At 39.3% G+C, this 13787-nt stretch overlaps 1 protein-coding gene across 1 annotated transcript in view; it reads left to right on the top strand.

The window, feature by feature from the left end:
* SHC3 (SHC adaptor protein 3) overlaps positions 1-13787 on the top strand; it is a 51647-nt gene that overhangs the window by 27629 nt on the left and 10231 nt on the right. Inside the window, exons 3-6 of the mRNA XM_069001225.1 lie at positions 497-560; positions 3325-3444; positions 6576-6629; positions 10757-10808. Coding sequence (XP_068857326.1) covers positions 497-560; positions 3325-3444; positions 6576-6629; positions 10757-10808 — 290 coding nt within the window. The remainder of the gene's footprint in view (positions 1-496; positions 561-3324; positions 3445-6575; positions 6630-10756; positions 10809-13787) is intronic.

Genomic DNA, 13787 nt, shown 5'->3' with positions numbered 1-13787 from the left:
ATTTTCCTTATAATGTAAACATAAGGCCACTAATAAATTACTCAGATTGTATTGAACTAGTATCAATTAAAATGTTGTACATCCCATGTACTGTATAGAATGGACATATTACCAGGAATATTTTGGGTTCTGATACTATCTAAAGCCTGGTGGTTTTGCTCTGACTGGAAAAGTGCATAGTATAGTAGTAAGAAAAATTATGATTTCTAACTCTCTTATTAAAATAAACATTTTTTTCAAAAAGAAGATGTTAAGCAGTGTACAAAAGTGAGACTTGAAGGATGGTATTAAGAGCAATATTCTAATTTACAGTGAGAAAAGGTCATTTTAATAGTGTGAGGAAACATTTTCTTTTTTAGAACAAAGCTAACTGACCTGCTAGCTGTCCTCACTTGTGAACAGAAATACAGTCGAAGTTGTTCTTTCCAGTGCATTTCAAACGTAATGAAGAAACCCACACATTCTTTTGCCATAAAGCTTTTTTCTGTCTCTTCAGGGAAGCAATCAGTCGTGTTTGTGAAGCCATGCCTGGTGCCAAAAGAGCCTTCAAGAAACGAAAGGTATTTTTTTCTCTTGTAGTGCAGTTGACTGTATTTTCTCTGTTCAGCACAGTGGAGACCAGGCACAGCAGGCAGGTGACTTTAGGGCAGCTTTGAGAATTGCAGATGATTAATCATTTAAAGTATTGGCTGTTTTCACCCACTGTATATTGTTGCTTGCCCTTTTGGTCAGGTTCTCCTTTTGTTGGCATCTGGAAGTATAAATACATCCAGGATGAAGGCTGTGCCTTTATGCTCCTTCTGTAGAAACCTCCTCCTTTTATTTTATTTCTTTTGTAGATTGAAGGTGGAAAAGTTAAAACAAACAAATGGGATGCCTTTTTGTAAAATGCATAACTAAATTATGAAAATAGGTGCTGGAAGATACCGCAGAAGCCCAAAACATATATAGTTTTGAGAGTGACTATATTTGTTATTGAAGCATAAATCTACTGATGACATTTAATGAGTTTGGTAATCACTGATCTCTGGAAATGGAAATAGCATATGAGGTGATCCTTTGTTCCCTATGTTCTTTCCGTAAATACCTGTGGCTGATGCTCAGTGCCCAGCGCTGATGGTGAGTCCACTGTGTACCTGACATTTTGTTACCATGCTTTTATTTTTGTTTGTGTGCTGGGAGTTAGAGGCTTCAGACAGGGAGAGGAGGAAGGCTTGGCTCAGCTCCGGCACTGATGGCTCTCAAGAGTCTCTTCCAGAGGCCTGCTGGCAAAGCTGGGATGTAATGCTGTCTCTAAGGGAAGAAGCATAGAAAGTAGTTAATTATAGGCCTTGTGTGTGTTCTTAGGCATGGAAGGAGAATGGGCAGGTGAAGGAAAAGGTCTGCCTGCCTCCCCAGCTGCTCCACCATCTGGGCAGAATCTCAGCAAAAAGGGATGGGATGAAATGCCACTTGTTTGCAATGGAGAATCATCCCCTGGTAAAATCAATCATATGTGACAACATGTGTCATGGTGTCATTGGAAGTTGACTCAGTTTATCTCATCGGCTTTTCTTGGTTCTCTGGCTTTTCATTTTAAATCTGAAAGTAAAGATGAAAGTATCTTTCTTCTTGGATAGCAAAATGACACAAAATATAGTTGGAAAAATAAGTTAAACAGAGTTCCAAGTGCCTAGTGACACACCGTGATGCATTACAGGTTTTACAAGTAATGTTGCTTATCAGTTATTGAAAAGACATAACAACAGAACTTCAGATAAATGTGAAAGACATGTCTCTGGTATGTATATTCATCATGTTTCTGCCGGTAGTGGCATATGAATTTGGTTAAGGTGACATGTACTTCCTGAGGCCAAGTTTTCACACTTTACCCACACTGTGGATAGGTGATCCTTAGGCATGACCTGGGAATCATGACAGATTAAGGAAAGAAAGATACAAGAATATTCAAAAGAGTTTGTTTTATTGCAAAGTTAATGAAGGACTAGCTCTGTAACATGACGTGGTTGAAATAGTGCAGCACAGGTTACATAGGAGCAGTATGTAGGTAGTGTCTTTTTCATGAGTTAAACAGAAGGAAAAGAAACTAAAATTGAAAGTATGTAAAATTTCAGGACTACAGAAGCTCAGGTGTGTCCATCCTGGTACAAACAAAACTATGTAAGCTTGCAGGCAGCTTAGGACAAATGCAAATATAGTGCAGAAGAACACTGCCTCCAGTCACAGTTTTGCTTTTATGTCCTAATGACCAGCATAAATATTCATCAGTGAAAGTAGAGCAAGTGGAAGGACTTGGTCTGTTACTGCTGGGCAGTCTGATTTTTTACAGGCTGTGGTTACTTGAATGAGGCTGCTCTCATGCAGCTATGTGGCTCCCCATAGTTGTCAAAGGAGAGAAGTTTGTGAATTTTGCTTTGACAGCATAACATCTATTGCAAAAAACCTCCTAAGAGATGGTGAAGTGCCTACAAAACGTATCAATATTATTACATTCCCTGTATTACATTCTTAGACTTATTCTCTGAGAATCTTTAGATGCATGTTGTACCCCAGCATACAGAGGTTTTATTTCATCTATATCTGGCTTTTATCTACTGTTAAGTCTACAAGCAAAGTCACAGAATGGTTTGGGTTGGAAGGGACCTTTAGAGGTCATCTAGTTCATAACACTCCATATCCCATTTTGTGAGCATCCCAGTATCACTACAGTCCCACTTTCCATGTGGCAAGGGGGTAGAACAGTTGGTAGATGCAGAGCAAACAAAAGATTTCTTTTTGAGAGTTGAACTTATTTTTACAGAATAAGAACATTGTCATTTTAAGATATTGACTGAAGGCATTCATCTTAGTCAGCTTACTTGGTCCCTTGGTGAAGGCAAGACCTTGCTGTCTCACAAAACCCCTATTTTTTTTGGTCAAGAGTAGATAAATAACTGCTTGGCTAGTATCACTACTACTACTACTACTACTACTACTACTACTACTACAATATTATTATTATTATTATTATCATTATAATGTAATTATATTTACATAAAAGTAAATTAGTATTATAATTAATTATATTTACATTACAGTAAATTATTATTATTATCATTATTATTATTATTGTAGTAGTAGTAGTAGTAGTAGTAGTAGTAGTAGTAGTAGTATAAATAGAGAGAGAAATAATTTCCAGAGGAAAACAGCTGTTGCAATTAAATGATCTTTGAAAAGTGATAAACTTTTGAGAAGCCTTTAAGATCACCACTAACCCTGCATACAATGAAGGTCATTAAAAAAAAACAGAGAACAAAAATCTGCTTTTTCCCCCCCTCCTCACAGCCACCAAGCAAAGTCCTTTCTAGCATCTTGGGAAAGAGCAATCTTCAGTTTGCAGGAATGAGCATAATGTTGAATATCTCCACCAGCAGCTTAAATCTAATGAATCCAGATACAAAACAGGTGAGTGTAACTTCTGTGTTAATTTGTGAGGCTTTTGATGAACAGCCTGCTGCACAATTATTTGCTGTCTGCCAAATACTCAGTTGCTCAAAGTCATTATTCCTCAATAATACAATAAAATGAATGAATCCAAAATATAAATCAGAGTGGAAGCCAGATAAATTCACTAATCAAAACAACTTTGATGAATTATTTTCTTAATGCCATGTTTCAGGTAGATTGGTTTTGCTCTTAAAAGACCTGTGATGTGAAATACCATTTTTTGGTCATGGGAGTTCTTACTGAATAAGATTATGAACTTTCAGAGTGGTAAAAGGGATGTGCTTGGAGTAAAAACTAAAATACTGAATGTACATCCCCAATTTTGTTGTTTTCTTCCCATTTGGAGTCTTAAAGGGCAAACTATTCCTGAGGCACAGCTAAAAATACAGCCTCAGGGATTTTGCAGTGCAGTGAAAGGCCAGTCTTTTAGAGAGACAAGGCAGCATTTTTAAAGTAACTCATTTCTTCTTCTTCTCTGTGTTGAAGGTATAGACAGACTTTGGGGAATCACTGCAGTGCTTTGTGAATGATGTATGAGACGAGAAAAATCCTTGCTCAGGGTATATATATAAAGAGGAAGCAGACAGACATGCGTAGTCACTGCTGTGCTAAATGCTGTGAACCACATACTGCGTTGGGGCACGCAACTTTCTGCCCAGATACAGCCAGAGAGGAAAAAGTAAAATTCCTATTGTCCTTTGGAGCCTCAGGGTTAAAAAACAAGAAAGGATATATATACTGTCTAAGAAAAATCTTGCTGTTTATTACTATGTTTTCATTTGTATATCTTCATTCTTATCCTTATTTAGAAAACATCATAATCTTCTGCAGTGAGCACTGAGACTGTGGGAGCAGTGCTATGACGGGCTGCAGTAGTTTGTAGCTTTACTATGGAATATACACAGCAGTGCTTTTCATAAGGACAGTTACCCCCCATCAGAAGCATAAGCACTTGATGTTAATTAGGTCTACTAGGAGTGCCAAATCCTGAAAGTCACCTTGTAGTCAACCAATGCTAGGGCAGAAATGTAGTTAAACTGATTTATTCCAGAGAAGAGTCATCCCCCACATGTTTTGCCTTTTCTCTGAGTTGACAAAACTGTTGATCTTTCTCTCATATCATTCTTTTTGAGGCAGATTCTTCTGGGTGCTGCAGGCCTGGGAAATGTCTGGTTTCTCAGAGCTCCCTAGTCTGGCTGTGGCCTCCCGTTTCTTGTTTACGCCGAGGATTTGATTTGCAGATGAGCACGGCCCAGCAGCTTTGCCCTTTGAGGCCCCCAGCAGGAAGATGGCTGCAAACTTTGTATTAGCCTCTTTTTCCCAGCAGATCTGGAAGAAAAGACAGTGTTGTTGTCCCTTGTGGTAGAAGGAAAGTAACTGCACGTACCGCTGCAGAACAGTTTTGTGAACATATTAAGCAGGGATGAGTGGTAGACGATTTTGTTTTGTTTATTTCTTTAAAATGCAAGTTGGCATAGATCGAAAGGTTTCTAAACTATATGCCAAAATTAGTGAATTCTTTTATTTTGAGCAATGCAAGGCATTGGTAATTTGCTGTGTCTCTTTTCAGTATTTTGGTATTGGCAGAAGTGAGGTGGGGAATACCCCTACCTCAAACTAAGCTAAACCAAATAAGCTGTGGAGTTAAAACAATAAAAACCCTGACTTGAAATAATGGTTTCAAGCACTTTTCAGCTTTCTTAAAATTTGGAAACAATTAGTTTAGTGACAATCTGAAATAATTTTTCTTTTATATGATGCCGAAGAAAAAGACTGGGTTATTTGCATAAGTCAAGACAGTGGTAATATGAAATAGAACATCAGTTCTATTGTTAGGATATTCTACATGCTATATGTATTCTATACTGCATATATTCTACTGTTACTTTATCTTTATGGGAAAAACAGAAGGATATTGTCACTGATGAGTAACAGAACACTAATTCTGTTACCAGTGAACACTTAAAAACTAATCACGTCTTCAGAGGCTGTTGTGGGACAAGCAGGGCTTTTGGAAATGAAGGGCTCTTTATACAAAAGAAACACTACAAATAGTAATCAGCTCTCTCTGACTTAGCGAAGCAGCAAGATACAGAGAAAGTACTGTCAGGCTTTTTTCTTTACAAGGAAGGTAGTTGATAGTTCAGGTCTTTAAGAAGCAGATTAGAGGAAACAACCCAGAGAATATCTTTCTAGGCTATTTTGTTTTTTTCATAGTGGTTTTTTGTATATGGTTCCCTCTCCAAACTGAGGAATTAAGATCCTAATTCTGTTGTCACTAGGCACTAAACAGGGGCCTGTCCCAACTCAGATGAATTCCTTGGCATGGCTTTTGTGACTCAAATATCAAGTGAAAGTTTCTTTCAAATGATATTTTCTTTCTTGGTTGTTACATGATTTCATTATTAAAAAATTCCGTAAGTTAATTCTCAGAATAGCAGAGATGTTCTGCTTTTATTAGAGGTTCAGGACAATTTGTCTCTTCCCAGAGAAATATCATATTAGTTCAAATTGTACATAAGCAATTTGAATTTCAAATGCCCTGGAGTGTGCCTGTGAATTTGTCCACAATGCTACACTGCAGCTAGATTCACAATTCTGTTTGTATATTGCAAACATGTTGATGTTTGAAACATAAAATGACACAATAGATGTTGGATGCAATGTTAGGAGCCTTAGCTGGTGTACAGGTTGGCATGGTTTCATTGATTTCACCAGAGTGGCATCAGCAGAAAAATGGTTTGATGAATAGGACCTTTTGTTTCATTTATCATTATCTGTAATAAAGAAAGTGAGTTTTAACAGATTAGAAATTTCTCCAAAGATACTCTCTGACGGGTCTGTTTGATTTACTGGAGTTCTGAGCATGTTTAGCAATTTTACAGTGTCCTGGTACATTTTAAAAAACAGCAGAATAGATATATTCATCCTAAAGTTTGTTTGTATTATCATTCTACTCTTTTAAGTCCTTGTAGGTAATTTTGATCTTGATTTTGGATTTTCACCAGCATACAAGCAAAAAAAGAAATCAAAATTGCAAACTGTAAGAAAAGGATCTGACTTACACTTATTCTTTCTGATCCATACAGATCATAGCAAATCACCATATGCAATCCATCTCCTTTGCGTCTGGAGGTGATCCGGTAAGCATTTCTCTAAAGCCTTCTCCCACATAGATACTGCTTTATGAGGACTGTGTGACAAAATTTAGTGCATATCTTACTAACAGAAAAATATAACCACAGTAGCTCCTGTTTCTTCTTTCATAAATTTTTCTTGATTGTTGCCGTCAAGTTCTCTTTGAGGGGAGTGCCTGAAAAGTGTTCATAGATCCTCCCCTTTGAATGACTGAAACAAAAAGGATCAAGGGACTATAAGCATTCACATAATAACTGGTAAGCAGGGCTTCCTTTTTCAGAGTAATGTAGTATAGTCATATGGGCGTTGTATGGATTTTTATCCTGACTGTTTCCTATCTTGCACTTTTTACAGTAATAGAATATGTTGCAGCTATATTTATAATATTTATAGTAATGCATGCTTGGTTTTTTTACTTTTCTTCTTCTCAAGCATAAGTGTGCATTGAGAAGACTGTGCTAAATTCTGTCTGCAGGTATATTTGATGCTCTCATGCAGCTTGAAGACAGGCTTTCAGGAAAAGCACAGATCTTCCTCTCTTGTTTTGCAAAGCTTTTAGATACACCTACAAATTTGATTCATTTAGATCAAAGGGCAGATTCCTGCTTATTGTGCTTTTCCTTATTTTTATAAGCTGTTCATCCAAAGGTATATTAATAAAGGGGCTTAAAATGTATTTGTCACTCAGGAAGCAAGGGGAAAATTATAAATTAGTGACAGTGCTCACCTCTTACCCTAGAGGTTTGAAAGCTTTTAAACTTAGATTAATTGAATGAGTACCTTTTTCTTCATCATATGATTATCTGTCATGTATCAGTCATGTTCTAGAGGCAAGGCAATTTCTAGCCTGCTTTGTGCCTCTCAGTTCAACTCTGTTAAGGTGAAGATGCTTGGTGCTTTCTCTGTTCATTTTGCTATTGTCAGAAAACATAAAGATGAATTTCAGTCTTAGTATAGCTTTGCTGAGCTCAGTATGATTACAGAAGGGAAAAGGACACAATATCACAATAATTTGGGGAACAAAAAATGGATCAACAGCAGCTTTGAAATACAACAGATTGCAATGGATGCTGTAAATGAACAATTCCTGAAGTGGGCAGAGGAGTGATTAGCACAGTTCCCTGCCTCCATAAGAAGATTCTTTGCTGCCCATCTGCCATCCCAAATGCTAAGTCCTGGAAACACCATTTCACACTGCCCACTGATGAAATGATTTACCAGGAAAGAGGAGAGGAACAGCAGTGGAGTTCTGGATTTGGAGTAAACAAGCTCTTCCAAATGTTTTAGAGAGAGAAAAATCTCTCTACTGAGTCAGTGAGCTACTGAAGAAATAAAATTGCATGGTGCAAGGGAGCCTACAAGATACAGTGAAATTGTAAGTTTGTGTCCCCAATAAGACTACTGCATGAATTCATTCTGGTGTTGGGAGGAAGAAGGTATTTATGAGTAGCTAATGTTGTTCTACAAGCTTATCTCTGTGGCCTAGTAAGGACCGACTTTAAATCAAAAGCTTGTGCATAAAGCAGGTAGTTCTTTGTCCTGGGTGCACATAGAAGATGATAAAATGCAAGGATGTGATTTAGGCTGCAGCTTTATTTACTCATCAGAGGGCCTCCTGGATATAACTTTCATAACTTTCAAGTGATTTCCACTTGGTGGAGGACTGCCACCAGCAAACTGTGTCTCCCAGCCACAGCTGGGCTCCAGACCGTAAGTTTATCTCCTTGTATGTGTTTTAAACTGGTTGGAGAAAGGCCATAGTGACCTAGGAAATTTGATCTGTGCCCATGCTTCTTCAGTAAGTGATTCCCTTGTTTTGAAGTGATTTTGGAGTTTGGTTTATTATGAAGTGAGACTGCTCTCTACCCCATCAACCTTTCTGCTCTGGATATTTGCCTCCCATTTGTGAGAGAAATTAGCTTTACAACCTTCCTCACACTCCCTTACCATTAATTGTATTATTCAAAATATAACCCCTGGAGAATTGTTCCACAGGTTTGGAGAATGGCTTAAAAATCTCTGTACCAAATCCTTCTATACACCATTTCAGAACCATTTTTAGTTCACTTCCAAGACTGTGTTCTCAATCCACTTTAGCTCTCTTCAGCCCCTCCTTATGATACACTAAGCAATTTTGCTCCATAGTAATTTCAGGTGGCTGTTTCCAGGCTGCCAGATAAGACATGTGTTTTTGAAGATATCTGCAGAAATTTTGGGATGGAGGATCTCATAAAGTCTAATAAGGCAGGTCTCTCAGACGTCCCTGAAGGCAGTAGTTTTTCAGCTTCAGCCATACCTCCAAATTTTAACACCACAATGCAATGTCTTTAGGCTGAAAATTATAGTTTATTCATGCTTGTTTTCAGTCCTTGAATGTCAAGTATCACGTTGCTGCATCAGCCAATCCCTGTATAGTCTTTGGATGGGGGTCTTCTAACTGAGCCATGGTGAAAAGTGCCCACCTTAGGTGCTTCATGGTTTGTTATAGTCAGCTTCAATCGCAGAGCTTTGGACGAAATAAGGAGTAGGTGGTCTCAGACTGTCACACCCACACTAGCTATGAGATAGATCTATGATTTACTCAGGCATAAATGTATCCATTAACTATGCCTGAAGTAGTAAATGAATTGATCTGTGGCCCATTTTCTAGTCTTTCTAGCCCTGAAATAAATAACACAGTGCAATTTGCACCCACACATTCCCTCTCTTCCCTCATAGTGGTCTCTTGGGGTTGATGCTAAGCATGTGCTGGTCCCTCAGAGAGTTTCAGGGCATGCTGTGAGAAAACAGCACAGAGAGACAAGGGCTCTGTATTATTTGCTACTATAGACGTAGTCACTTTTGTTTTCCCCTTGCTTGTTGATATGAATCCTTTCTTCCACTGTAGTCACTGCCCAGACACTGTGCCACAGGATGTGTGAGAAATTGCTAGACAAAATGGTAGGGCAATGCTTTTTTAACAGACCAACCTCACTGCTGCTGTGTCTGAGTGCCTTCCAACAATGCATTAAGTGATATGGTTACACATCTGTCACCAGAACCAAGACTGTGCTTTGTCATTTCCCTTGCTCTCTCCTTAGGAAGGAAATGGTACAGACATTTGGTACAGTGACTTGTTTTGGGTGGGTGGTGGTGGTGTGTGCTTGCGCTAGAAAAAGCTGTGCTGAAGAAGTCTATCTTTTAACTGAAGAGTTAAGACATTAGATCTTGGCATAACTGGGAATGGTCTTGGGTCAGTCACCTGAAAAGGCATTGGGTAGATTTACACAGCCAGCTGTAGTGTATCCTGTATATCCCTTGTGTTTAGTTGTACCTGACTAGCCAGGCATGTCAGGAAATCCCAGATCTAACCAGGACTTCCTGATTCCATCAAGGCAATATGGCATTTTTCAGATATGTCAGCAGGCCTGAGTGTTTCCCAGAAACACAGGCCTTTCTGTTTCATCTGCATAATGATAGAAGTCTGCACCACTTGTGCACAGGAGCATAAGGGCGGCAGAAGAGGAAGCAAAAAATTCCCCCAAGAAGATGTCTATATGCTTTTGCCAGAAAATCCACCAGGCATGTGGCAACAGGTGTGGCAGGGAGCAGCCTAAGGGCTGGCGGAGAGTGTCCTGGGATACTGCTTGTCAGAGCCAAGCAGGGGCTGAGCACCTCTGTGCCATATGGCACTGCTGTCAGTAAAGTAAGCACCTGCTTGTCACACATGAATAAATGCCATTGCTCAGTATTTCTGGGAGCAGCACTGTTACTCCCACTCTTTCTGCCACAGAACCAGATGATTATTCATGTTATGAACCGAAATCTCTGGGTAGTTTGAAGATAAGGACTTGTAATTCTACTCCCTCCTAAATGAGGCGTGAGCCAAATCCTGTTGAGTTTGTTTAATTAACAGAAGAGATTTTAAAATTCTGCTGGATTAGATCACATTCTCTAAAAGGTAAAGTGGTGCAATCAGTACCAAAACCCATAAACATTTATATGAGGTTTAAGTAGTATGCAACTGTAGAGCAAAATATGTCATTTGGGGCTCTGCCCACAGGACTGTACTTACTCTGGGCTGTGATCTGTTGCTGTAACCAGTGAAAATATTTTTTTTGCATTCATTGTAGATATCTTAATTTTTTGACAGGATACTTCAGACTATATTGCATATGTAGCTAAGGATCCTGTTAATCGTAGAGGTAAGTTAGAAATATCTACTTGAAGTCTGTTTTTCCTTTGAGAAACACAAATTATTCATGGTTTAGGTCAGATTCCACCCCCCACCTCGCCCACCCTCCACCCCAAAAAACATAAATGTAGCCCAATCTAAGGATTGCCTTTGACAGAGTCATGGAAAGATTGTGCAGCAAGAAGAAGCAGCAGTTTGTTTCTCAGGCTTGGAATAGTTCATACTTGCTGCTCGTTCATACTCAAATATGAGTTTGGTTCTCTTCATATCTTAAATCAAACACTTGCCTTACTTGGCTGTGTGAGCTTCTAGGCAACAGCCGAGTCTTACTTACACCCAATCACTGTGCAAGAGCTAAGCAGCCTTCTGATTAAGTCATCTGATGAGGCAGCTGAATCTGCTAGGTCTTCTCAGTACATGCCTAACTCTTCCTGGCAGAATCAGATTCTTTATCAAATAGCTAGCTTTTGAGCCAGCTTGCCATACTTCTCTTTTTCAGTCAAGTTTTGTTCAAGGTTGTATTGCTTTAGTAGCTATCAGTCAGGGACAGGGACCTGCTGGTTGATCGTGCTCACTAGGTATTAATGCATGATACAAAGTATTTTGCAGTGTACTATTCATAGATCATAGACAAGAACAGATGAGCTCCAAAAAAATGACATTAAGTACTTCCAACAGGGTTTCTGGAGAATTCAAACACTTTTAACTCCAAAATGCCAATCCTGCAGACCGTCAGCTGCCCACCTTACCATTGGCACAACTAATTCAATAGCTTCTATATGTAGTCATCTTTAATGATACCTGAAGAATCTGCTATGTCCATGTGCAGAAATGTCCAGGCTTGAGGATATCAGTTCATAAATAATACCTGCACTAAGCATACTAATATGCTGAATATCCATGAAATACCTAGAAAATTTATGGGGAATGGGAGGTAGGGAATAGTCCAGTTCTTTGCCATGCTTGTTACGTTATAGCCTCATGTGTCCCCTGTCAGACAAGTTCCAGTGTCAGACTACAGGATGCATAGTGCAGAGCTGCTCTCCAGCCCACCTGCTTTTAGCAGTACCCTTTTGCTAAATCCAAGACTGATTTAGTTGTTCTGAGAGATCTCGGTCCATTGACTAGGGACTAGCATTGTAGACCAGATATTTGCTCTGTAGGGTTTGGAGGAGCCCTGTGCTCCATTTGCTGTCCCTGTGTGAGTGGATTTTATATACTATATTCCTTTTGTACTATGTTCTTCCTGCACTGTGTTCCTTCCATCTGACACTGAATATGTTTATCTCTAGCTTCTTGTGACTGCTCCTTGTTGAGTTAGGTTATCCTAGACTGGGGAGTCATCTGAGCACCTGATATTGTTGTCTTCCTTTGGTGTATTTAAGTCAAGTAACTTCTTAGTTTTCTTTATGAAAAGATTGACAGATTGAACTCTGCAGCATTCCAGCTGCAGTGCACATCCTCCATCTTTCAGATAATTTCTGTACCTCCTTTCTTCATTTTTCGGCAGCTGTTTTAGAAAGGTATATGATATCTGCATAAGAGGGGCTGCCACTATAGCAGAGAATGCACCTTCCTTGCTTTTGTCCTCGTTGTCAACTGGTTCCTCCTAAGCCCTCTTTGCTGCAGTGAAGCACTGTTACCTCATGTGAAATTCTTTCACGCTGTGATCTTTAAGCCTTCTGCATTACAGTTTTCCCATGCGTGGTTTCCCCACTCGTGTGTATACATCAGTGGTTTGCAGATCGGTGACTTTGTATGTCACCTGTATTACAACACATTTTTTTAAAGGGTCTAATTTACCAAGAGACCTGAATTGCCATCTTTCACCATCATTTGCCATTCTGTCATTCTTTGTGTTGTTTGCAAATTACCTTAAAAGGGAATTTATCTTTACATCTGTATCTAGCGAAAATTGACTGCTTTTACTGATGCTACCCCACTGCCAGTGCTGTAGTATAGCTTGCATATTAGACTCATTTCTTCCCAAGGATGGAGAAGCTGTCTTTGTGCTTTGCATTCTGGGTCTAGCAAGCTAAAGGCTGTCTATTTTCTGCTGTAACATTCACAAGAAATCATCTCTGTGTGAGCCAAACCTTCTCATCCTTTTACAAGAAGCATATCTCCTACCTGCTGAAAGTCCATTCACGTATCCAAGGAAACAGGTTACTCATTATGTCACCTACTGAAACTACTTAGTGACTCATGCTTCATTTCAGCTCCAGAAAGGTTTAGCAGTGAGCAGTGTTGCCTCTTTAGATTTGCACTCTAGTTATAGGGTGCAAACATTTTAGCTTTGTTTGGCCTAACTACTTTTGGTCCACATTTACTGAGATAAATCTGCACCTTCCATTGTGGCTAATTTTTCAATGCCAATAGCAGTGTTGTGGAGGGCGTCAAAACAAACATCTCACTGCTAGTCAGGGATGTCTGCCTCTGTCTTTGGACACATGGAGGTCCTGTTTTGTCTGCTGAATCCACTTTCAACATGCAGCTAAGGGCATTTTCCCTGGACAAGACATTTGAGCTTGCTGGTTGGCACAGTAGATGCTCTAAGGTGAGAAGAGAACACCACTGTATCTGTTTAGCACTGTGACTGGTGCCATGTCAAGCTGAATGAAGTGCTGCTGCTGCTGAGGAAGAGACCGCAGACATGCCATACTCACACAACTGCAGGTTTCTTGGCCCTTTATTCTGGCCTCTTCAGAAGTCTATCTGGTATTTCAGCCTCTGAAAAGTCATATCTAAACCTACTTAGTCTCCCTGTATTATTTTAACTAAAACAATTTCACACAAATGTCATGACCAACCCTTTTATGTAGGAAACTGGCATCCAATGCACTTGGTTCCCGTGAGCTGGACACTGGGCATGCACTAAAGCACAGTTTTTCAGCTGAAAAGTTTATATTCAAGTTATTAAAACAGTCAGGGGTGAAAAAATCAGTAACTTTGAACAAGAACCCACTTTCCTGTGGCAGGACTTGGAAAA

Source organism: Aphelocoma coerulescens (assembly GCF_041296385.1).
Source record: "Aphelocoma coerulescens isolate FSJ_1873_10779 chromosome Z unlocalized genomic scaffold, UR_Acoe_1.0 ChrZ, whole genome shotgun sequence".
Lineage (NCBI taxonomy): Eukaryota > Metazoa > Chordata > Aves > Passeriformes > Corvidae > Aphelocoma > Aphelocoma coerulescens.
The sequence above is the reverse complement of the archived record's forward strand: the minus strand, read 5'-3'. Positions and strand labels throughout refer to the sequence as shown.